The sequence below is a fragment of the Protomyctophum parallelum genome (genome assembly GCF_964188405.1).
Source record: "Protomyctophum parallelum genome assembly, chromosome: 14".
NCBI classification, from domain to species: Eukaryota; Metazoa; Chordata; class Actinopteri; order Myctophiformes; family Myctophidae; genus Protomyctophum; species Protomyctophum parallelum.
In genome coordinates, this window is record NC_139709.1 from 19,450,089 (window position 1) to 19,476,802 (window position 26,714).

The window sequence follows — 26,714 nt, forward strand, 5'->3', positions numbered from 1 at the left end:
TTTTCCCTCTCTCCATCTCTCTTTCTCTCTCCCCCTCTTCTCTCCTCCCTCCATCTCTATTGCTCCCTCTCTAGTAACTGATATGTACCTCCCCTCCTCCCCTTCGTAGCTGTGCATCAAGCAGTTATATCTCATACATATTCATGACCCCCTTCCTCCCCTCGGTGACAGCCAGCAGCCAATCGGAGTCCTCGGCTGGTCGTCAGGGTCCGTGGGTGGACACCAATCTGCTGGAAAGACCCTCAGAGATGCACATTCCCATAACATACTCTCTTCTCATTTCCCACTCCTGTTTTCTTTGGTTCTGTTCTTTTATGCCCTCCATCCACACATCCATCTTTACGTTCATTAGGGCTTCCAATGCAATAGCCTCGCGGACACAGAATGACATTAACTCGCCTCATCATCGGTGTGCTGTTTGTAAAATGTAAAGAGAACACATTTCACAGCATGGTTTTAAGAAAGCAGACAACCCTTTACAGGGTGGTTTTTTTATTTTACTTTTTTTTATTCAAGCATGTTACAATGTGTGCATTTTACCAGATGGGGGCACTGTTTCTTTTATTATTATTATTCCTCACAGATGGATGGCTGTAAAACGGCTGTTGCCACCAGTAGTGTGTAGTATCACACTGGTCCCAGGGCCTTCTGCGCCAGTTTAATCCCAGCACAGGGCCCTAGGGTGGGTGTGTGTGTGCGCGCAGCAGTTTACTCTGAAGTCTTTAAACTTATGCTCTATAGCTGTGAGAGAGAAATGCTGTCTGGCCGAGTTTTACTTATTTAATTATTTATTTTTTAATGTATACGTTTGCATATGAAGTCTTCTCAACGTCAATTTGAGACCACTGGGATCAATCATTCATAACCTTTTCCCATTGATTGAGTGTGTGTGTGTGTGTATCTGTTGTGTCGCTCTCACACTCACTCACATCTCTTGCTATCATTTCTCTCGGATGCATGCTGTCCAGAGGCGATGCACAATAATTAAAACTATCCAAACCGATCAAAATTTTTCTTTTGGGAATCCTTGCAATTATGAAAATGGATGACTCAGGGGGTGGTATAATAGAGGATTCTAATTTACAGAAATGTTCAAATTGCTTCTACAAAGTTCTGACGAATTCTCATTTACTTGGGAATGGGAATTCCAAAGTAAATGGTTGTAATCATTACTGTAGAGGTTATGTTGTAAATACTTTTTCAGGTTCGCAGATTTATTTTCAGGGGAAGAAATATGAGTGATATACTCACACGGTAGAGCCCTTGGTCTCTAGATTTCCTCTTCCCGTTGCATCAGGAGAAACTATATTATAGTGTCCAGGAAAAAGGGGCAGAGATGTGCATATCTATCTACTTACTGGTCTATGTGCTGGTTCCATCATTGACAATCGGAGCTGGAGCCAATAAATACCTGTGACGAGTCATTTGTCCCGGGAATGAATGCCGATTGTAACCTTTCCCGCTAAAGACAGAAGCCAGATGTTAGCTGGTGTTGGAGGATTGTGTTTGTTTTTTACAGTGGGAAAGGGGCTTCAGGGAAGCGATGATGGACATTGATCCCAAATTAGATTCTGCTTTGTCCTGTGACCACGTCGTACATACGTGTTGATCTGTGGTACCATTAAAACCCAAACCAGTAGCTCTGTCTGGGAGGCCTGTGGGAAGCCAGTCGCTGGCTACTCCGCTCTGCTCATAACACTCACACAAATGGGTTTGGACGCTAATGCCCTGAACGAGGTCCAATACAAACAAGACTACTTCAACATTCCTCATCCGCGGCCTTAATGCCTGCTGCCTTCCTGTGAACGTGTTTTTTTTCTTCTGCCTTCTTTTTATATATCTAACTTTTGATTATCATGAGTTAAACATAAACAGATGTAATAATAACGAAGGCTCTATTGCTCCCTCACCTCTCTGTCTTTCTCAGGCATTCATCAACACAGCCAAGGAGATCTACGAGAAGATCCAGGAGGGTGTGTTTGATATCAACAATGAGGTAAGACAGACTCTTCTCTCCTTCCTCCTCTCCTTCTCCAATCATTCTTGCCTTTCTCTTGTCCTTTTCCCCCTCATCTCTCTCTGTTTCCCCCCTCTCTCTCTCGTCTCTGTGGTATCTCTGGGAGTATGTCTGTGGTTTGCCACGCTCCCTCTCGCCTCAAAGAGAAGGGGGGAGGCTTATGGGCTAGGCCCTCCATTGAGTCCAGCCAAGCCAAACTTCCAGCATTCCTCTCCCTCCTCCTACCCACACCCAGCGGCTTTTGTCTCTGTCTCTCTCTCTCTCTCTCTCTCTCTCTCTCTATATACAACTATCTCTCTACCTCCATTGCTCTACTTTCCACTCGCTCCCTTCCGTCTTTTTGTCCCCCTGCTCTCTCTCTCTCTCTCTCTCTCCCTCTCCTGCTTTACTGCTGCTGCCCTCCCACCTCTCTCCTCCCTCTCTCTGCTTGGCACCCTGCCAGGTCATAAATTCCTCACATCCCACAAGGTCTCAGTCAAGCAGCAGTAAGACAGACAGTCAGTCAGCCAACCCAGCCAGTTGCTCATGCAGTCTGTAAAGCCACACCGCCGCAAGCCGGGTCCTTCGGGCCAGTCTAGTAGTCATGTGTGCCACTCAGGCAGCCAGCTAGCCAGCCAGCCTGCCTGCCTGGCTGTCACTGATTCAACCGCTTTTTGGGCCAGTCGTCCAGGCTGTTATCCAGCTAGCCAGAGCCAGAGGCAGACGAGCCCCTCTCCCGCCATTGGTCTGTTTGTTATTAGTAGTAGTAGGAGGAGGAAGGGGGGAGGGAAGAAGGAAAAAAATGAGTGGGAGGCCAGGCACTCGGTCCAAACCACATCAGCTGACAGAGAGAGAGAGGGAACCCCAAGTAGAACCCCCTCCTCCCCCTCAGTTGGCAGGCACAGTGAGAACACACACAAACTTAGCACACACACACATACGCACACACCCTCGTGGCCTTAGCTCTATAAATGTGATTTAAAGGCACGCAGCGTTTCCCAGGGGCACTGCTGCTACTGGAGGAGGGGGGGTGTATATGAATATAGAGCCAAAGAGGGAGAGAGAGCGAGAGGGCTACAGCAAGAAAGGGCAAGCCTCCCAGAGAGGAGAAGAGACCACTGTACTGTACTGTACAGAGAGAGAGAGCGCTCTCAGATGCTCTACTGTACTCCTGTCTGAAGGGCAGAGTGGGGAGGGATGAAAGTAACTGCTCCATACATCTCTCTCTCACACACACACACACACACACACGCATGCACACGCACACAGAACTGCCTCTCACTCCTATTTCTCTCCACTTCCATCGCCTGTCTGTGTTTCTAAATTGACTGTAAATCTTTTATATTTTAGGAGAATAACTATGCTTTTAACATTTGTTCACAAAGCAGTGCATTGAGTCAGCCTCGGAAGCCTCAGAATGCTGTCTATTGTGACGCTAAAAGAAGGTGTTTAAGAATGCTGTTGGGGGCTTTAATGTCGCCCACTCACTCTGTCGCCCACCGAGACCGTTTTAATGAAGAACAATCCCTGGCCTTCTAATTGAGCCAAACATCTCTTTTCTCTCTCCGCACAGGCTAACGGTATTAAGATCGGACCCCAGCATCCTACCACCAACTCCTCGCTGTCCGGTAACCAGGGAGGACAACAGGCTGGGGGCGGATGCTGCTGAACACCATCTGAACACATCTCTTCAGACCCTCCCCTCTCTCCCTCCTTCCACTGTTCCTCCCGCTGTCCCCTATACTTCCCTTGTCCAGACCTCCTCCTCGCGTTTCTCCATAACTGGCCATGCTCACTCACTAACAAGTTTGTTTAAGCCTCTCCATTCTCGTCCCTCTGTCCCTTCATCCACCCGGGTCCTTCTCTCCATCCATCCCTGTTCTTCCTTTTCTCTGGTTTCCTGCTGTCGCCCCATCTCTCCATCCATCTCCATCTTTGTGTGTGTCTTCAGGACGTCTACTCCACTGGGCCCAGGGGCCTAGCCAGTAGCCACGCCTCGTCCGCTCTGCCTCCCTTCTACTGGGAACCCCCCCCCCCCCGCAGGAACAAAGTCAACTAAACAGATGTTCAGAGGCGAACACTCTCACAATTCTGGAGGTGTACAGGTTTTGATATTTTATAAAAAATAAACGAATTTGAAGTCTTTTATTTTTATAAAAACCCGAATCGAGAATTGCACACCTGCTGGAGTTTGGAGAGCCGTTGCGCTAAAAGCCTGAAGCCAGAGTGTTGTGCTTCATGTCGCTCGACAAAAATAAAGTGTTTTCAACTGAAAGAATTACACTTTTTTTTTTCAGTTATGTTTTTAATCGAGCAACACATCACACAACACTTTGCCGCTGAAGTATAAATCAGGCTTAAGTCATGGCCACCTATGGCGGGGTTATCTTTAGCCATGTTATCTCTGATACTGTTGCTCTTGCTGCCAATGTATCCATTTTTGCTGAAAACGAGAAGAAGCTAGCGACACGTGTAACCACAGCTAGGACAGGGCAAAGCACAGTTTTTCCACAGAGGAACGTAATTTGTCAGTCCCTCAACATGATCACATTAGAGGTATTTAAACACTTAAGATATCTACAAGTATGTTTTTTTAATAGATCATGAGCTGGCTTTCCTTAGTGGAGAGACATAAAAAGGTGACTGTATTTCCTGTGCTTCACACAGCAGGCACTCAAAAAATGGACTTGTTGAAATGGCACAACTGTCTGCTTGCACATACAGGCACAACGCGTTAATAGCAACATATTTAACATGTTGTGTCAGTCTGTTGTGTATTTGGGACAATATAATTGTGTGATTTCAGTGCATCTGTTTTTGTTTAGAGTGAAGGTGGCATTAGCAACTGCCCTATCACACTGCAAACCAACTGTGGTGGATTCTTTTCACAGTTTGTTCTGTTTTGTTTTTAGTAAATTCTTCTCTCTTTGTGTCTTTATTGTTTTTTTGTTTTTAATTTTCTTTTGACATAAGCTGAATTGTATTTAATGAACACTAGAAGATGGCTGTGGTTTAAACAATTTATTTTAAACTGTCATGGGAGGGAATAAAAGACCAAACTGTTGTGTGAAAAGTGACTAAGTTGGAATTGAAATGAAAACTGAAGGAAATGGAGAGAAGGAATCATGTAGGAGGTTTGAGCAGTGGCCACAATTAAATCAAATGGAAAAAACTTTGTTTTAAACTAAGGCTGTACTGTTTAACTGTATTTAACTGTTGCGTTCTGTGTATATATGACTCCCTTCATTTCTCTTGCTTTCACGTGGCATTTTGTCTTTCTTGTCTGCGTTGTCACTGGGCGCAACATGGCAAGTAAGAAGTTTGGTATTTGTGCCTCACATAAGAAAAAACATCTAGTTAACATTGTTGACATTCCTCATTGAAATCAAAGGACACCAAACTAGCTTGTTAGCTTAGGGTTTACATGATGAAATATTAGCGGTGCTAGCAACCCGTTGCTGTGGTTGTGAAGGATAAATTATGTATAACCTTAATCCCCCCCCCCCCCCCATAACAAGCTTGGTGGTAAACTGACTCAAATTTTAAATTTTGCGGTATCCCTTTTGCAAAGCCAGAAATCTACCATGAATTAGCTGGAAGATGTGTACTATAATCAGAGCTTGATAACTGCTGCAGTATTTTGCTTCAAGGCCCTGCTGTGATAGGCAAGATTTTATCATATTTTACCTAATTCATTACTTGTTACTTGTCCTCCCATCTACCCTCAAATTTCTTCCCTTCCCTCCCTTTTCTCTCTTGCACTCTGTCCTCAACTTCTCAGATTGTATAGCAACGTTGCCTCTATATTTTTTCATCTCTATTTTTTAATGCCAAATTTTTTGTTTACCTGCGTTTTGTCCTAAAGACAAAAAAACCAAACCCACCACAGCCCAATAAATCTGACCTGACATCAGCTGTCTGCCTTAACCTCAGAGATTTGGACAGCTGCAAAAATGGCTCAATTTTTTTTAATGTTTGTTTATGATGCATTGTTCTTAACACGTGCATATCTACATGGCTACAGTATATGCATTCATACACACAATGACAAACCTGTATACACACGTACAATGTCGACACGTTCAAAAATGTGTACCAATACTGAAGTTGTCTTGTATCGCTGCACATTGTTTCTCTCGCCCACACCAGCCTGCATATATGCATGCATACATGGATGATGCATACATAAAACTATAGTCTTCTCTATCTGTTGGTGTTTTCAGGCAACGTATTACTGTAGGGAGTTTGGATATCACAGCAGTGTAAGTGAATTGGGTTAGAGGCCTGTTGCTTTCCTCTGCAAAGTGTTTTTTTCTCTTTTTGTTCATAGATATGACGGTTATTAATATTATTCTGATCTTTATTATTGGTATGTATTATGTGTGAACCCTGGGGGGCTCGGGGGGGGGGGGGTGGGGAAGCCAAACCTGAAAGCATCCATCCTATCTATCTATGGACCGACCGATATATCTTATCTATGTGACCCCCCCCTCCCCTTACCCTGCCTACCCTCTCCTTTTCTCTAATCCTCTCCACCTTCTCCCTCTTCTTTCCTTCCTTGACGTTATTTGCTGTGTTGGTTCTTTGGAAAATTTTAAAAAAGGAAAAAAAAAGAAAAATTGAAAATGCTATCACAATAAACTATAATAAAAACATTCTAAACTCTACAAATGTCATGTTGATGATCATCTGGCTATGAAAAGAAAAATGTTTTAAAATGAAACAACAAAAACCTTATTCATTTCTGGCCTGGTTTATTTTGAGTATTTTTCCTCTTGTTCCTTTTCTCAGAATTGTGTGACTATTCGGTGTCTTATGCTCGGTGAAAGAAACAATAGATCCATAAACTTTTACTGCATCTGCTTTATCTATCTGGAAAGAACAGAAAGATGTTGAAATTCATGAATCATTTTTGTGGGATAGTGGAAAACCAGATGATCAACCCAACTATAAATAAGCATGCTGTATAAGGATACACTTACACATTCATGCATTTACATTGATTTTCTATGCTGTTCCCGACTTGCCATCGCATGGATGGATTCAAGCGTAGGCCTACATACGTTCCTATTTGATTTTAAATCGCGTATCTTATCGAAGTCTGTATTGATTTTCCAATCAGTACTTTCATTTCATACGCAGATTCTTTTCAAATTTTTCATCTCAAGTTTGAACTGTAAATGGGAAATATAGTTTATGGGGGACCGTTCATTTAAATTATCTTCTGACAGTGTTAAAGAGATACTTTTACTACATGCAATTCCAAAATTATACACCAAAAAATTGAAATGCAAAAGCCCATCAGTGTTTCTACACTGAAGTTGACATTTTGTGCATATATAGCTAAATAGGTTTTCTGTATGGTTGCTGATGGTGGAACAGGGTTCACTATATCCATAAATGGCCTTAGGGATAACATAACTTTTAAAGTTGAATTGGTAACCAAGGATGCTTGGTGCATACCATGGACCATGGTGGTCCTAGTGAGCACAAGGACCCAGTCTAATTTTCATTTTATAGAATTGTTAAATGTTATGGCAGTGATAAATATATACCAGTATACCAGTGAGCAGAATATGTACACAACATTGATGACCTACAATGCCGTTCAAAGTCATTTCTTCTTGCGTATGAGGCTATCAAGGAAAATGGAGTTGAGCCTGGTGAGTATAACATGCAGGTTAATAGCCTATGTTTTATTCGTTTTGTCTCTGTCCCATGTGGATCAGTGGTTCATGTCTGGTGACGGTCCATATACTTTCTGGCCATGAAGTTCAATGTATATTTCTGCAACAGATGGCTGTTTTCCCTGCATGTGCTAAGTTTCAAATTCAACACACTTCTCCCATATGGGAATCTAAACTTATACTCATATACCATTCTGGGTATGGTATTTGGGCTCATACACTGTCTGATGTATTGAATATACACCCGAGCCCTTGTCGGAGAGAATTCCATGGTTTTGGGGAGGCTTTGCTACATACAGGATGTGGTTATCACCTACACATACACATACAACATTACAGCACTGATGTAAATATAATATATATATTTTAGTTTTCTTTCATTTTCGGGGGGTGGGGGAGATCAGTTCTTCTTGTAAATCCCCATGCAAAAATATTGTGGTAAAAAAAGATGAAATAATAAATCTCAACTGTTGGCATGGATGAAGAAAAGATGTCCATGACAGCAGGTGCAAAAAAGGTGCACATGAGTCGGAGGAAATAATAAGCATAAAGATACCTACCGTAAGACATTCCTTTGTCATCTTCAGTGTCCTTGTGAACTCACTTCCATTCTTCTTTTTGTCCTGCTCAAATTTTTTATTTTAATATATACCGTATAATGGCTGTTATTTTTTTTCTCCCACTTACCAGTCCTAATCAGTGCATCAAAATGTTATTTGTCATGTTATGTTTGTCAGGGCTGTAGGATGACCACCATAGTCTATGTGGTCATCCATAGAGTCTAATTTTCCTCTTCACTGTGTGACTCACTTACGCTGAGGCGCAGGTCATCCATAGAGTCTATGACTCTATGGATGACCTGCAGCAGGCAACAATTTGAGACACAGTCAAGCAGATCCGTAAGTGAGCCACACAGTAAAGAGGAAAATTAAGATCTTACCCCCAAAGTGCCAGCGCTCGCCCAGCAGTCTGCTGTTACCCAGGCCAATATGTTGATCTGACCTCCCATTCCAAAGCGCCAGCGCTCGTCCAGCAGTCTGCTGTCACCCAGGCGAATATGTTGATCTGACCTCCCATTCCAAAGCGCCAGCGCTCGCCCAGCAGTCATCTGTCATCCAGGCGTATATATGCGTGCACGCGACCTCAGGTGTCTTTACTGGTATCATGACTGTGTGTGGCTTATCGTAACCGTAGGTCGCAGATTACTATGAAAACCTGCAAATCAGTACCAGATTAATATAGTAAGAGAGTGGCGACACTATAGCGTTGACTACCATTGTTACAATGGAATGCGGAAGTGCTCATTCTATCTCTATATGGGATAGTTCCAGCCATAGGAGCAATGTTTGGAACTATAGCCCATTTGCGGCAAGATCAAAGCGTGTCGCTACTCTCCGCTCTACACTCTGGTCAGTACGTAAGTCAGTCTGTCCGTCCATCACACCACCATATATGGCCGTCAGTTCGTCACGCCTCGTGACATGCTCCATATGGCCGTCTCCATATATGAAGATCAGTTCACTGACATATTTTGATCCTCCACACCCGTCCTTCCTCTTCGATGTCTCCCTTTTGACTATACCTGTCCATTCAAACACTAGACGGGCCCACCCCAAAGTTATTATCGCAGTCGCGCCCGGCAGCCGGTGAAAACTAGAGTTCTCAATAGGCCCGAAAATGAACTGGGCTGGCCCGAGGCCCTGTCTGGCCTTACAATTAGAACACAAGGGTCCATATATGGGCATTCCCCCGACCTGTTGTTTCAGCACTTCTCACCCACAAGGCATCTTGGTGAATATTATTGTGACATTATTGATAACTCTTCTTTAAGGCCTTTATCTTGATCATTCTGCTTTAGTTTGTCTGTAATATCAATTAAAGTAGACTGCAAAGTAGACTGACAAGTGACAACAAGAGGCAAATTGCTTGCACAATATAGAATGTATATGTTTTAAGATTGTGAGATCACATAGTGTTAGAAGAGGATCAGAAAGCTTATATGGAGGAGTGTGCTAAAATGTGAAAACAAGCAATTTGTGATATCATTTGGAAGTCCCAGTATCTGCGTCATTCGCTATGACCTATTTTCCTCTGGTGGAAAACACTTCATGGAAAACTTTTATTACTGGAGGGATTTGTCAAATAGCAGAGACAGATCCTCAGGTGGAAGCGTACACGTGATCAGCCTTTGACATACGTAACTGTCATTAAAAAGGAATCTGAAAGGGAGGGTTATTTTCCAAGCCGCCCATAATTATGTCCACTTCTAAGTGTCATTAACTGTCTATAGCAAGATAAACTGAGCACACCTTGAACCATCAATTCAGATAATTTGAAACCAGTCTAAGATTTATTTTCCTGGCTCTACGGTATACGGTATACGGCTCTACGGTATACGGTATACTATAGCTACATTTTAAATAATTATATTGGAGCCTATTTACTATGCCTATATTCTAGAATTAGAATATAAGATAGACAAAAATAAAAGATTGAAAATACGAAAGTGAAGACGTGGTGTCATTGAGAATGAAATAAAAACGAAAAGCCTACGCTCGAGATAAATGTGCCTGTGTCTTTAAATGCCGCTCTCCTGTGAGCCAGGTTGTTATGATAAAATTACCGGCCGCGTCGTCGTCGGGGACATCCGGGTTACAGCCGTGCTCGACATCTCTCTCTGCAATGCATGTTGCAAGTAAACATACATGATAGGATTGAAAGAGAAACGAAAAGAGATGATACATTAACGAAGCAATTTAACTCTATGGGCGAGTAGGGCGACGGTAGCTGATACCCTCTTGAATTACCCATGCTTTCGTTGTTGGAAATTAACATTAAACACACACTTTATTTATTTATTGTATTATTTTTAAGTTTGCATAAGATCATTCAAAAACTGCCCCAAACTGAAGTAGGCTGTTGGAGATATATAAAGAGTCCAACTGCGGCCTAAACAGGCCTATGTAGTATGTACAGACAGGCGTGTGTGTTTATTTTGTGATTAATCCCAATAATAATCCATGTTTTGACTTTTTCGTAGGCTATATTAAAGTCGCAGTTGTTGAATTGCATTTCTTGATGCGCTCATATTTGAATTTTGTTAACTTAAATTATTCTGTAGGCTATCCAAAGTTGAGGAAGATGCTGCTATAGTAATACTATAGCCTAGTAGTATAGTATCCAGTCAATCCAGATGTAGAACACCTGTCCGTGCAAAGCTCCCTCCATGGATGAATTGGACATGGAGGGACCTATTGTAAACAAGTGTAATGCTTTATGGTGTCGTCCACACTACAGTTAACAGTTTTGTTTTGAGTTGTGCTTGAAATGTACTGTAATTCTCCAATCTAGAGAAGAAAAAGAAATAAAGAAAGAAAGAAAACTTATGTCTAGACTAACTTGATTTTTTATTCAACTGTTACGGTTTTACATTTTGGCATCTATTTAAACGGGTCACAAAACCGTCACAACGATACACTACAATACACTACAATAGCTACAATAATATTAAATACAATCTCTCACGGTAAAAAACAAAAACAAACAAAACAATGTCACTTCATCGCTGATTTAGGAAAGAAACAGCATACTCATTATCATGCGCACACAAGCGCAACATTATTTCCCATTTTCAATTAAATGAAATAATTAAAATAATAAAAACAAAAAGAAAACTCCCAAAAGCGTCACACATGTGAGCACATTGGGGTCAGTGACCGCGCACGCCGCATGTTTATCCATGAGAGGTCCTCGGGAGCGCGCCCCCTGGCCGAGGAAGGTGAGCGAGTGTCTGGAGGGGAGGACTCGGGAGCGCGACCAAGCCGAGGGATCGATCGGATTAAACTCGATTTGAGTGAAATTAACACAAAGGAGCGAAGAGCCCGCACACTACTCGGCGAGGTCGTACATACGAGACACGCCGGAGAAACATCTAATGAGATATACAACTTGAACTTTTCCTGTTTATTTATATTTAAAAGAAGGACCACGGTGGATTTTTCGAGCAAGCCGCGGAGATACTAAACCTACTAAACGAGGAGTTGATTTAATAAAAGAAAAAGACCCGAAGTGACCAAGCTTGTTGGGTAAGAGAAGCGATGAGCTTTTTCTTTTTTTGTTGGATGATTCTATTTCAAATGCGATCGATCTAAACACAGTTCACGGGGCGATGAGTTGTTTGTAGCCGGGGTGATTTTAGAACCATTTTCATTTAGATTAGAGCCCCGATTGGTAAGTAGTTTTCTCACTTTTTCGTCCTCATGCAATGAGACTTTTTTTTAATCCTTCGCGGAAGGAAGTTGGGAGTCGGTGCCTCGGCGGAGGAGGCTCTCTCATTCAGAGGAACTTTTCTCAGACACCGAGCCGGCTACACTGGACGCTTTGGACGGCGTTTGTTGTGTCTTTCGGGACAGAAAGTCATTGAAAGGTCCGCGGCGGAGCTGCCATGCCGACATGCTAACAATAGCAACTTTAGCCTCGCTGCCACCCGCATCATCACCAGCACCACACACACACAAGCCTCCCCCTTTAATAAACGAGTTCAAAAGTGGAAAGGAATATTTTTCCACGCAACGTGGCGGAGTATTATTGCCCTCTTATAACCGACTCTTTTGGCGACTTGTTGAATATTGTGGGGGGTAAAGAAGTGTTGGACTTTACTTTGGTTTCTCCCCCCCACACACCACACACACGCGCACACACACAAACACATACCGGGTCGTGTGTGTATGAGTGAGTGTGTGTGTTAGCCTGGTTAGCTCGGGTTAGCTAATTGTATGTGTTGCTGCTGTAGGAGACACGAGGTGGCTCGAGTCGAGCGTAGAGGTGAGTCACTGGCCGACTGAATGAGAGCAGCTCCTCGCCTGGCGGAGCAGCCAGCCAGGGAAAACCCCCCACACGGTTCTAATAAGTACGGACACCACACCATAACGACGAAATATGTCGCTCTTTGTCTCTTAAGTTGAACTTAGTTTTTAACTGTACGAAACCGTGGGTTGCATTGTACACGGGATAAAGTGTAGTTTTTTGGTTGGAGGGGGGCAGGATGGAGTGTCCATGGGGCTAGCTCAGCTGTGTGGTGTTATTTGACAGAGAGGAGCTGGGATTATATTATATATAACCTAGTGTTATTTCCAATTAAACCACGTAATCGTCTTGTTATACTGCATCTAAAACTAGACTGTTCGCCCGCTGTTTGGGAGGATGGTGTCCTATAATATAAGAGAGTAGATCCCGAGGAGGTGAGCGATTCGTTCCACGGTCCAGACCAGAACGACGTGCGTACGAAAAAAAGGCTTTCATATTTATCATGCGACGGGTCGGTGTCTGTCGCTCCAACACAAGATGTCTTTTCAACAGCAAAAAAAAGTATCAACCTGAACCCGGTCGACACTTAAAAGTTTATAATACTACTGTATTGTCGGATGGAAATGTATTTTTCCCTATCTTTTGAGTACATGGGTTGCGCGACGAAGTTTATAAATTAGCCATCGCCGGTGATAGGCTAATTAGCCATGCTAGCCGCTGGAGGATAGCCCACTGCTACAGGACAAGAACAGAAGTTGAGCTAGCCTGTTAGCTGAGCTCACACACTGTTCGTCCTCATTGTCTTTAGGCCACTACTATATTTTAGCCCCAAGAGCTAACTAATAATAACCCGCCGGGGCTGTTAAAGGAGCTATCCGATGTTATTGTGCGCTGGAAAACCACCTTTCATTTCGTCTCGTTTTTGTTGTTGTTGAGCTAAACATTAAAGTTACTTTTGGTGTTATTTTATTGTCTACGTGTACCATTTCAGCTTGTTTAAAAGTTTTGATCATGTTTGTGGTGAAAATGTGTGGCGGACGAAGACGTTTTTTTGGAGGGGGTGGACTTGTTACTCGGGTTGGTTGTTGGGAATAAAACAGTGAAACACCTGCCATGTCCTCGACAATGTTGCTTTACTGCAATGTTTCTTTGCACAACCAATCAGTCGGGTCATTTTCTCGTTCTCTCATCTATTCTCGGTCCGTTGCGCGATTAATGCCTTTCTCCATGACGTTTTCTGTAATCGGTCAGCTTGCATAACGGTTACCCACAACTTTGACTCGTAATCTGCGCCAACATATGACATACATTTTAAAGTAATCATTGTGCTCGATGACATGTTTGTATTTTGCACGACAAACGGAGCATCCACTCGACTCCACTTTTAAATGTGATGATGGGTTTGTTTTTCCCCTCATCCTGGCTGCCATAGCCCGCAGCCTGCTCCCCCCACTCACTCTGCCTGAGCGTGTCTGTGAGCCAAGATGGCAGCTAGTTGTGTTCAGCGGGCCACAGAGAGGCAGAGATAAGAGGCCCCGACCGTACACACACAACAGATGTTCGGCACTATTGTGGCCCCTCTCTCTATTTTCCAACCCCCATCTCTCTAACTCGTCCTTTCTTGTGGTCAGGGTTGAGGTACTTTTTTCAGAATTCTGCTGCTGCAAAGCTTCCTTGACTTGTTTGGGGGGGCCACAGAGAGAGAGAGAGAACCGGACTGGAACTTTTTCCAAGGCCAAGTTTATCGGATTTATTTTTGGAACATTTTAGGTCCAGGAGTGTTTTGTTTTAAAGGATTCGTTTTTTGTCAAGCACAAGTATGTTTTGAAGCAAGTCACTCTTGACTCTTTAAAATAATAACAGTGGGGATAATATCTACGTAGATGTCATTATGGAGGGGAAATCCCAGCATGGAACAATACTGTAACTGTTGGATGGTTCACTGCACTGCTATGTCTCGAACTGCTCTAGAATCTTTATTCAGTTCCCAAATTGCTGACCACGTAAAACTCAACTGGAACTATCTACAAACTTGTCATGGAATATTGCCCTTGAATATCATGGGTCCTTAACGGTTTGTATTGAATTGGGCACTAGGCGACAGGCGTAGTCTTTGACTGTCAGTACTGCATGCTGGGATTCCCTTCCAAAGTTGTTCTCTTGACTCCGTCTGAAACCAATGCTACAATAGGTTCTCCTAAAACAGTTTTAGGAGATACTATTGTATGTTTACAGTACACTATACAGTCCTTTGAGACAGTATAGTGTAACTTTAAAAACAATGTAACACCAGCGGTTCTTCACTGCCCACCATGCCCAACACCAGTCCAACATGGGCAATAAATACTACCATAACAAAGCTTACATTTTGTACAGACAGTACTAATATTAAGAGCTTAGGCGTTAATGCAATGCTGTATGGTTCAGCGAACAATTTCCCCATGTCCTGTAATATATATATATATATATATATCACCCTTTATGTGTGTGTGTGTGTGTATATATATATATATATATATATGCGCACGCGTGTACAGTAAGTTGACAGAATGGGGGGATAGACATGGAGTGACACAGCATAGGTCGCCGAGATCAGAAGTGATCGCTAGGACCCTGGGTTTGCAGCATTCGCTTTAGTGGTGTAGGCCTATATTTGCCTATAATGTTTTTTTTCTTCAAAGTCAAACAGAACTGTGATTCTGTGAATCACAGTTCTAACAGACCAGAGGTGTCAAAGACTAAATTAATGTTACTTTATTATTAACGGCTATAAAAAACATGTATTTCTTTAATGGCAACCTACACCAGACATGGTTGGCTTATTGGGATGGCCATAGCTGAATGGGTACCGAGTCAGACTAGGAAACAGGTCCCTGATTCAACTCCCGGCTACAGCTTTGTGTCAATTGATTGGGAATTGTTTTGAATGGAGAATCAATTTGGAATCGAATCGTGACTAATGTCTACATTGAATCGAATCATGGAATTACCGGTGTACCGAAACTAAGATTCACACCCTTAAGTCGTTGTCACAATTAGGCATGCCCATGATTTCCATCAATGAAATGCAATGAAAATGCTCAATGAAAACGCTCAATGAAAATGCTGTGAACACAAACATTGGCTTGTGATTGGCTGATCACCCCCATCGCGATGATTTGATTGGCTGAGCAAAGTGCATATTGAAGATTAACTGAGGGCATAAAAGTGTAGACACCAAAAGTGATTGGCCGGAATGACATTTGTGATTTTATTGGCTGAGCACGGAATGTGATGTATGATGATAAGAGCGCACCTCACTTCACACGAGTGATTTATTTATTTTAAATCAAGGAGAATATCACTAAGCAGACTGTCTGAAGACATCAGCTGGGCAGCTGGGGTATTTGAATATTATTGTTCCGAAGGGAAACGGCGGGCGGCGGTGGCTCAGGGGTAGAGTTGCTGGATGGCAACTACAAGTTTGCCAGTTCAAACCCGGGCTCCCCAGAGTTGGTTTCGAAGTGTCCTTGAGCAAGACACTGAACCCCTAAATTAATGTTACTTTATTATTAACGGCTATAAAAAACATGTATTTCTTTAATGGCAACCTACACCAGACATGGTTGGCTTATTGGGATGGCCATAGCTGAATGGGTACCGAGTTAGACTAGGAAACAGGTCCCTGATTCAACTCCCGGCTACAGCTTTGTGTCGAAGTGTCCAAGACACTTGACCCTAACTGCTCCCCCTTGAACACTCATCTAACCATTTAAGCCATCAGCTGGGTGAAGCTAAAACAGATTCCCCACTACGAGTCCTTAATCATGTCTTTCATAGGTTATGCCTTGATGTTTATCTGTTTGAGTATTTATTTATTCACATTTCAGTCATCACCAGTTTAACCTTTCATGCTAATAAAGTGTAATATTCTGTGTTTCTGTCCCAGGATTGGCCAGAGTAAGTAGGCTAAACTTTTAAAATCAGAGGAGAAAGGGCCAATGGAGGGCTAGACAAAGGCAAAACAGATGTGCGCGTGTGGTGACAGAGGGAGAGGGAGATGGTGTGAAGACATTGGCACTCCCATTGGCATGCAGAGAGCACCATGGCCTCTGTTGGATGACACAGATGCTATTGTTTCACTGCTAGTGAAAATCGCCATTGTGTAGCATAGCATGCCTCCAAGTTTCACTGGCTTTCTCTGTACTGTCTCGTTTTTTTTCTTGCTTTGTCATCTGTTTTATTCAGTTGTCTGTCTCTTATCGACAGCACATCCTTACTGGTGGTACCGTATTACCTTACTTGAGCCAGACATGTTGCTTTTATATGATGGTGATGGTTGTGGGGGAATCGATTGATGGGAAAATCACGATAGTTTTTCTTTCCATGATCTTAGTTGACTGGCCTTTGCAGCTTCCGTAGTGTGTAACAAGCACTGTTTCTAGTGGACTGTCAGTTTCTCCTTGGCTGCTAAAATGGAGTAGGTTTAGAATTAGATACAGCCGGCTCTGTCTTCATTGACAGCAAGCGTTTTTTGGACGAATTGTATTTATCGGCTTCTGTCTTTCGCTCGATTTCCCTGTGTCAGTACGTCACTGTGTGTGGAACAGACACTGTTGTTGTGATCTTTACAACTCTCCACAATAACAAGACAATGTTGGTGTAACAAACAAATTAGCTGGAACATCAACAATTGATTGGGAATTGTTTTGAATGGAGAATCAATTTGGAATCGAATCGTGACTAATGTCTACATTGAATCGAATCATGGAATTACCGGTGTACCGAAACTAAGATTCACACCCTTAAGTAGTTGTCACAATTAGGCATGCCCATGATTTCCATCAATGAAATGCAATGAAAATGCTCAATGAAAATGCTGTGAACACAAACATTGGCTTGTGATTGGCTGATCACCCCCATCGCGATGATTTGATTGGCTGAGCAAAGTGCATATTGAAGATTAACTGAGGGCATAAAAGTGTAGACACCAAAAGTGATTGGCCGGAATGACATTTGTGATTTTATTGGCTGAGCACGGAATGTGATGTATGATGATAAGAGCGCACCTCACTTCACACGAGTGATTTATTTATTTTAAATCAAGGAGAATATCACTAAGCAGACTGTCTGAAGACATCAGCTGGGCAGCTGGGGTATTTGAATATTATTGTTCTGTTTCCCTGTCTATCCTGTAGACAGGGAAACGGCGGGCGGCGGTGGCTCAGGGGTAGAGTTGCTGGATGGCAACTACAAGTTTGCCAGTTCGAACCCGGGCTCCCCCAGAGTTGGTTTCGAAGTGTCCTTGAGCAAGACACTGAACCCCTAATTCTGCTGGTTTGTGCCTTGCATGGTTTCCGCCGCCATCGGTGTGTTAATGCAATGCAATGCAATGCACAATCTATATAAAGCGCCTTGGATAAAAGGTGCTATATAAATGCACCATTTACTGTATTTCTGTTTTAGCATCCCTTTCCTCTTTAGTTCTGAACTTCTGTCTCTTCTGTTTGGTTAGGCACATTGACCTGTAGCTGCCGTGTTAATCTCATTTTATCCTCTGCTTCTGACCACCCCCCCCACACACACACACACACACACACACACACACACACACACACACACACACACAGGTGGACCTCAAAGCAAGTTGTCAGTCAGTTTATGTGATGGATGGAAACTAGGTCCATCTCTGGGTGTGGGATGGAGCGGTGTTCTGTAATTGGGATCTTAGGACGAAGTTGATCAAAGGGATAAAGCTACGAGTGGACATTTTAATGTCGGCTCAACCCTGAGAATAAAGTACTATCTCAGCCAAGGTTGGACACAGTTGGGACTAGGGAGTTGACCCGTTATTGAGAGTTAAATAAAAGGCCATTATTGTAGTCGATAATAAGCCACTGTCATATTTGACAGGACGAGTTACGTCACAGCACGGAGCTCCCCAGTTGAATCAGTGAAAGCATGGCAGACAGATTGATGCGTTTTTGTCAAAGGAAAATGTAACTTCTTGGATTTGGGAATATTATTTTACCCAGATGCCAAATGTGAAACATTAAAACTTAAATGCAACACGGCATCAAGTTCAGTAATATTGTCTTTTTATCTTTAAAGGTATATTCAGTGATTTCACTTAATTCAAATATCACTTATTTGTTTGCTTTGTTGTGATAATCCTCTCTACTATAGAGTGTGCGGACCAGTCCCTCCCTGTCCCCAGTTAACCCCTGGGGGTCAAAAAACCTTAGGTTTCGTTTTTGGCTCTCTATCCTGATTGGATGAAAGGCTTAGGTCCCAGCCAAAAACGAAACCTAAGGTTTTTTGAGTGAAATCACTGAATATACCTTTAATATTGTCTCGTAGCTCCAAAACCGTTACTTTTCAGGAAAAATGATGGTGAAATGGAAGGACAATTATGAAATGGCAACGCAATGTGGGCTTGTAGATCGGCTATTTTCCACTGCTTTGGCTTTTCACTACTTTAGCTTGACAGTCTTGTATGACGAAGTTGGCCGTTAACACATTCTGACCACCTGAGGCCAATTTCTACGTATGTAGGTTTTTCTAAATCCTAACGGTTTTCTGAAAAGCTTATAAGCTTATATTTTGTCTTTTGTGTTTTTTCGTAAATTTACGAGTCCAACCCTACTTGATCATGCTCAGTAGATCTACAAGACTGAAACATATCGTTTTGAGCTTATAGATCTGCTTTTGAATCCTGAAAAGCAACAGTTTTGGACATATGAGGTTTCCACTTGACAGACGATGTATAGCTAAAATCTAAAATGACACATGCTTTAACGGGTTGAAGGAGCAGTTCATCCAAAAAATGACTTAATTTCTATCAATTACACACCCCATGAAGCCTTGAATTCACGGAGCATTTTTTATTTGATGACTGGCGGTTCCTCCGTTAGGAGAATCTCAAAGTCTCCCCTACTGAGTCTCCTACTGACTGATGACCTGGACTGGTTATCAGATTATTGGCTTAGGAATGTGACAAACATCTACATGAATTCAAGGCTTCATGGGGTGAATATATGTAATGTACTTTTGGGGTGAACTACTTTAGGTGACGGAAAAAACACAAATTTAATGTTGAAATATGGTGAAACAATGTATCTGCCTGACACTAAGGTTGGACAATATGCAAAAAAAATTCAATCGCACATCGTCTGTCCAAAAATCGCCGAATGATATATTCGTGTTATAAAAATAAAGTGAGAACAGCTTACTGCGGGTCGCAAAAAAAGCCAGATCTACAAGCTCAAGGCGTTGCATCCTGCCTGTTTTTGCAGCGCCGTTCGCTACGTGTTGAGAGCTTGTAGATCTGTCTGTTTTTGCAGCGCCAGTGTCAGGCCAGTCAGGGTACCAAAATAAGATAAAATATAGCTGCAAGCAGCGATAAGGCAGGACCAAGAAATAAGCTATAAGAACAATACGCACAATAAGCCATAGAATAAGCTATAGAAATGGAGACTGAACTTGAGAAAAAGAAGACTGTAATTGTGACGGGGCCGGTTTAAATTGTGGGGGGAGGGGCAGGATTCTTTAAGACTAATACGCTGAGCTGGCGGTGCCTGGATTTGAACCCATGACCTTGTGGTCCAAAGGCGAGAGCTCTATCTACTGAGCCATCTGAACACAATCAGTTGTGTCATCATTAACCGTAAAATCATTCAGTGTTTTTGATGACAATTATATGTGTCCTTGTTTTGGGCATGTCAATATCCATTACTACAGTGTATTCGCTGTTCATGTTTTCATGTACAAACTTCTCTTCAACTGGGCAGAAAATCAGCTAAAGCGTTTTATAAACTGCTCAAAGTGGTGGAATATCGGAGGGCGGAGCTTACTGGTCAAAGCGACAGATTGGCAAGAGTTATGGCTGTTCAAAGGTTTCATTTAAATTGCTATAGCGCCCCCCTTTGGCCAATTGGAGTAAGACTGGTTTCAGTGGTATTTGGCATGACCCTCTACCATACTGTAAAGTTGCATATGCATATGACGCTGCATGTATGTACTATGGGCAGAAGAAGCTTCACAAAACAGCAATTTTAATTAGCTCATAAAAACTATTTATTTTCACTTAATTTTACGATTTAGTTTTTGTCCGTATAGGTCCAAAGGTCACGTGTAGACGTTTTCGTGCATTTTGATCAAAGATCCTGGGAGGATCAAAGTTAAGGGACCAAGAAGTCCCGAAAATAAATTACAGGCGGAGATGAAGTGAAGTTGAACAGACAAGCAGCAGCAAGCTAAGCTAACGTCACGACCATGGCTGGTGACAGTGTTAGCTTAGCTTGTTGCAATGCTAACGCGTTTCACTCGCGCCTAGTCTTTTTCTTTTTTCTTTTTTTTTATCGGAGGCTCGGAGCGTCAGACCCCAATGCTGCTGCAGGCTGCAGCTTGGGCAGGAGCATACCATTTCAAGGGGAGGAGGGGTTTCCACCAGCGGCTGGCCCAAGTTGAGTCGCATTTTGCTCACACTTGTACAGGCTACATTTGAATAAAATAGTATTTTGAAAAAAGAAATCGCTCGATAAATCGCCTAAATATGAAAATATTCGTTGATAGAATCATCCAAATCACGATTGCCACCCAACCCTACCTGACAGTGACGATATCACAATCCAAATCATCCATAACGTTTACTCGAAATGTTAACATCGTAGATTGTTGGTTAAAAGCGCCTTAACTATCAGTGATATATGATCCAATTGGCGGCACTATAACCATCTAGACACGACAAACTTCTTTTTTGGGGGGGGGGGGATAATGCCCCTTGAAACTGGCCATGTGTGGTTGGTGGAGTCGGGTGGACCCTCCATCTGGTTTTCCATGTGATGCCAGTGTCCACTGTTGGTGTGGAGGGGCTTTGTGATATTATTTTGCCCGTGGTGTTGGAGATGCATCTAGGTGCCATGTGGTGGAAATCATGATTGTGTTCAGTTAAAAGATTTGCTGGCTGGACTATTTTCACCAGCTGGTGCTGCTTTACAGTCAAAAGTGAACCCGTGGTAATAGTGTCATAAACGGAGCACTAGTGTTAGGGGTGCACTGTGCAGCCATTTTGTCTCCTGTCATGTGTCATGGATGTCAGCCCTGCTCAGAGAGATGTGAGCGCTTCTCTTGCTTTCATCTATTGCTCTGCCCCCCTCCTCCTCCTGGTCATGTGGGCAGGTTCTCACTCTCTCTCCCCCTCTTTTCTCACTCCCTTCCTCACTGTCACCACCTCCATCCTTGCACTCTCTCCAATCTCCATCCTCTCCAGCCAAAAGGTTAGCAGGGGACTGGAGCGGCATGGTGACATTCAAAACTGGCCGTCTGTCCCCCACCATCTCTCCCAGTCTAGTTCCATTTGCCCTCTTTCCACACCCTCACTGTCTCTCTTCTGTCATTCCTCCCCTTCATTACTTCCTCCATATATCTCTCCCTCCCTCCCTCCCGCAGTGGAGGCCTTATGGACCAAGTGCTGTGCCGAGAGTCGAGCCTGGCATCATTACACCTCGAGTGTTTGTGTGGGCTGTCGTGTGTGTTAGTCTTAATGTGTGTAGGTGCGAGAGAGCATCGAGTACATCTCCAACCTTTCTCCCTTTCTGTGTGAGTACCAATCCATCCGTGACCTCTGAGTGTTTATGTGCGTCATAGCTACCATTTCTATTTATCATCTGCCTGCTCCATTGGACCATCTAAACTTTTCCATCTGAGTGCAAACTCCAAGAAAGGGAACGTAAACAATACTAGTCTCCATTGAAAATGGATGGGAGTTCAATGTGCCATAAGAGAAACAAAAATTGTCCTTTACAACCAGTGTTCTAGCATTCCCACAGAGCCACCTAGTTGGGGCTGGTTTTCTTCTATCCACGCAATGGTCTCATGTTTTTACCCGTTTGCATCCCTGGGGTTGAGCCGGCTGCTCTTTGTGGCATCCCCTTCCAGTAAGAGACAGGGTTGGTTTTCAAGAGGGGGACTGTCTGGTGAAGTGAGAGATGTCCCAATGACGTTTTTCCTTCAGAAATGGTCCCATCATCTGATGCTTTTCTGGTGAACAGTGGTGGCAGGTGGTGATGGAGAAATGTGAGACTTAGCGTTAAGAGTCGTATTTGAGCGCACAATGTAACAAAAGTGTCTGCTCCATTGAGCACTGCTCTGCAAAACGGGCTTGTGTCTGTGTCCCAGGAGAGTACTTTAGCCCACAGCCTTATGGGAAGGCCTGAGGAGAAGCTAATTGGTTGTTAACTCGGAGGCGGGTGGGATGACGAGGGGATCTGACCAATCTCGGGGGATGCTGTCCAAACCTATCAAGCCCATTGGTCTAAAAAGCTTGTCAATAGTGATGATTGATTGGAGAGCTGTGGGAGTAGAGGACTAGAGATCCTTTACGTAGACTGGGTGTGTGCAGGGGCAGGTGTACTGCTGAAGGCTTCAATGCAAAATCGCGTGTTGTAGTTGGTATTTTGATTTGCTAGTTTTTAAAGGGAGGTTTTGCACAAGCTTGTGAAGTTATTTTTTGTTTGGGAGATTTATTGTAGCAAGTAACTGTCCCCCCTTTCACAAATGTCCCCAGTAGTACTCTATAAACACAACAGCTGGTGTGTCCTGAAGGGACTGAAACAACTCCACCTTGGTGATAAATCATCACAGAGGGTTTTTCAGACTCTTGTCCCTTTAGGTGTTGTTATACCTCAGCCTCGTCTCAACACTGAAACTACAAGAAGTGAGCTGATTACTTCTTCTAAACGTCTACTTCCCTTGGCCTCGCCACACAGCATGCATACAAGACGGCCAAATCAGCTCTATTTATAGTCTTGGAAATGGTGTGGCTTAATCTTTACTGCATCTAAATATGAATGAATGAATGAAACTTTATTGACAGCCGTAGCCAGTAGATGACAAACAACAATTAAAAACCTACAAAACAGTTACAAATAAATACATTGGTTCATAAAACTAGAAATGCTGGGTCTTGGATGAATGGAATGGCACCAAGTGGTCATCCGGATTATTTGTTTGGGCCCTGTAGCCCCACACACAAAATGAGAGAAACGCTATTAGTCATGTATATTCAGTTTCAGACTAGGGGCAATTTACATTCAGTGCAACCCATTCAATACACGCCAGTAATTTACTTGATTGAAACGGTATATTTTCCTCGAAGTTCTTGATAGTTTAAATGTTGTATTCTACTCAAACATGGGAAATTCTGAATAAACCCCCAGTCCTTTGATTCGTATTGAAGCCAACTGTCACTCAAAGCAAAGCAGTAAAGGGCAGACATGATGAAAAAGGCAACCTGCACCCACCTCTCTGTTGGGTGCCCAGTAGGTTTGACTTAATGACATTTGGAATGTTTGACCAATTCAAAGACTAGCATCTTGCATTTGACTTTAAAAGCAATTGCTTGAAATGTCGTCTGTGCTGTAATACTGTAATCCATGGGCAGAACCAAAACAAAAAGACATTAACTCTGGCTGCTGTACTATCATCATCATTGTATTGTCTTTATTGTCTCCACTAGGCTGAAGGCTTGGGGAGAGAGTATGTTTTGCACTCCGTCCATCCGTGTGTGTGTGTGTTTGTCCGGCCGTCCGTGTGTGTCCGTCTGTCTGTCCGTGTACAGCTAATCTCCGGCACCGTTAACCCGGTCGATGCCACATTTTGCACACACACTCCCTGGATGCCCCAAAATTTCCAGAACAGCCTGTTATAGCGCCACCAGGAGGCTGACTTGAAAAACACATTTGTTGATATTACTACTCCAGATTCTGTCCAAAAATCCCGCAAATCTGTAGTCATGTGTTCAAGCCGAATCTGTCTGATATTTCAAATTCCATCCTAACTGGCTAACATTGGCTTTCAAAATTTGCAGGATTGGCCCGTTTTGAACAAAAAGCCTCAAATCATGAACGCAGCATGCAATTTACGTGAAATCTTTCACAGACTTTCCTACTAGGCTGAGGAATATATCCCACCCTTTTCACATTGGCCTGTTATAGCGCCACCAACAGGTGGATTGTTGCAAAACACATTTTGGGAACAAAATGCCTCAAATCACCCAATTGTCATCCAAGGCGTAAGAAGAAATGGCACCCTTTTCACATTGGCCTATTATAGCGCCACCCGGAGGCCACAACCTGTCCTGCCCTGGTGGAGACCTGTGCCCCGAGGGGCACTTTATCTAGTTGCCAATTACATCTATTTCTATGTTAATGTAAAGAAGAACGAAACTTTAGAAAAAAATAATAATTCATGTATATACTGTAAACGAAGTGGGTTTTAGCTAATGTTGGTATGTTTAGTTGCATGTTTATAAGGCAACAGACAGCTGCATCATTGTTATGACTAGGGATGGATTGGATATCATACATTTTTTATTGATAATGAGCACCTTATCGGTCAGGCTTATCGAGCCGGGTTCTTATCGGACCCACGATCACGCATTTTCTATTATTTTGTGGAAAGACGTATATTTTACAAGGGCCTTCAAATACAGTGCCTTTCTAACAGACGGAAGACAATTGTCCTTTTTCAAGAATTGTGCATGTAAATGGTAAAGCGACTTTATCAAAGGCGCTTTAGTTTACATAGATCCGGCCACTCTACCCCTGAGCCACCGCCGCCCAGTGCGCCCACACAATAATGCATATAGGCAAATTCATTGCAAATAGACCTTCAAACTAGATTATTGATTAAAGGCCTTTGGGGTACCCGTCAGGGCCTGAATTTCGGTGTAGGGTTGTGGATTGAAAACTTGAAAAGGGAGTGAAAAAGTGAATTTAATGTTTACTGCAATCAGATAGGACTTTTCTATTTGTATGGGCTGTCAAGGCCAGAAAGTAGTTTTTTGTTTTTGACATACCCTCTATTGGCATATGAAGAGAATGACAAAGCCCATTTTCACTTAACCCAAATTTAAGCTGTTTTGCCACAGGTTAAAACTCTGTTGTCACAGTTGTAGGATCAGACTGTTGCTGCGGTCATGGTCCCATAACCCAGCTGGGTGGTGGGGTGGGTGGACCTAGCTTCGGGGCTACAGTATAACACACAACGCCAGGCGCAACTGCTGAGATATGAGTGGAGGAGTGCTTTGGATATCAATTTCATTAATTATATTTTTATTGACATCTGCAATGAACGCACCAATCAACCCATTCAACCGTTGCTGTTTTTGAACGTTGTGACTGCTTTATTAGCACATATAGCTTAAACAACGTCAACACGGAATTCTCATGGGTTTTTCGGGTCGTAAATGAGGATCAAATTAGCAACGCTCTGGGTGTGCACACTCGGGTATGGACTGGTGTTATGGTTCAGCAAAGACTGATGTGAGAAGTTTGATTATGTTTTTGTTTCTATAAATGTTCATGGAAGCATCATCTTGAAACAAATTTCAGGCCCCCCGGCACATAGTTTTCCTGCTCTTCTGCTGTCCACTCCAACCTCTGCTTTGAAACAAACCCACCACTCTCTGACAATCTTCTGTCTTCTCGTCTTTAAAAGCTAGATATCCTGCATCACAGAGGAAAGCTCTCCCTCTCTGCGTCCTCCATCTCCTCCTCCTGTTCTTCCTTTCTGTGTCCCTCATTGTCTCTCACTCACACACACACTCACACTCACACACAATGCCAACAGGACCAGGAAATGTTGAGCACCGATTTATTTGTTTGAACACTCGTGTCATGCACTGTAAATGGAAGATCCACAAGCTCACAGTGTGTTGCAGACAACACAACGCGTTGAGCTTGTAGATCCACAAGCTCAGTGTGTTGCAGACAACACAACACGTTGAGCTTGTAGATAGGACACTTTTGTTGCACAACAACCACAATGCACAACAAAGTATAAGTCAGGCTTGAGAATTAGCGGAGCATGTTACTTTAGTCCTTTAGCTGAGGTCCCTCAATTGTACATCCAGCATGCGCACACACACAAAGAGACGGAAGACAGACAGAAACACAGAGTGAGCGTTGTGGCCAAGAGAGGTCAAGATGGTGCTATAAACTTGACAGTGACAGTCAAGGTCACAGAGCTGCCACACACAGATGAACACGTGCGTCCTGCGTGCATTCACCTCTCTACTAACATACGTGCACAGCCTCTGACACACATGGATCCACATTTACACTTTTAAGAGTTAAACTCAGGATTTGACTGTGTAGTTACAGGTTCTTTGGCTGGCCTGTGGTCTGTTTCTGTCTCTCAGGCTGACAGACTGACTTCCGGCCTGCCTGTCCTCTGGGTCCAGA

General features: G+C 43.1%; 2 protein-coding genes across 3 annotated transcripts in view; both read left to right on the forward strand.

Moving 5' to 3' along the window:
• Window positions 1-6,733, forward strand: part of rab2a (RAB2A, member RAS oncogene family) — a 31,153-nt gene extending 24,420 nt beyond the window's left edge. Inside the window, exons 7-8 of the mRNA XM_083781213.1 lie at window positions 1,928-1,996; window positions 3,570-6,733. Coding sequence (XP_083637339.1) covers window positions 1,928-1,996; window positions 3,570-3,665 — 165 coding nt within the window. The 3' untranslated portion in view covers window positions 3,666-6,733. The remainder of the gene's footprint in view (window positions 1-1,927; window positions 1,997-3,569) is intronic.
• Window positions 6,734-11,485: 4,752 nt separating this feature from the next.
• chd7 (chromodomain helicase DNA binding protein 7) overlaps window positions 11,486-26,714 on the forward strand; it is a 108,749-nt gene continuing 93,520 nt past the window's right edge. For both annotated transcript variants that reach the window (XM_083782014.1, XM_083782015.1), the window contains exon 1: window positions 11,486-11,768. The gene's annotated coding sequence lies outside the window, so the exon portion shown is untranslated. The remainder of the gene's footprint in view (window positions 11,769-26,714) is intronic.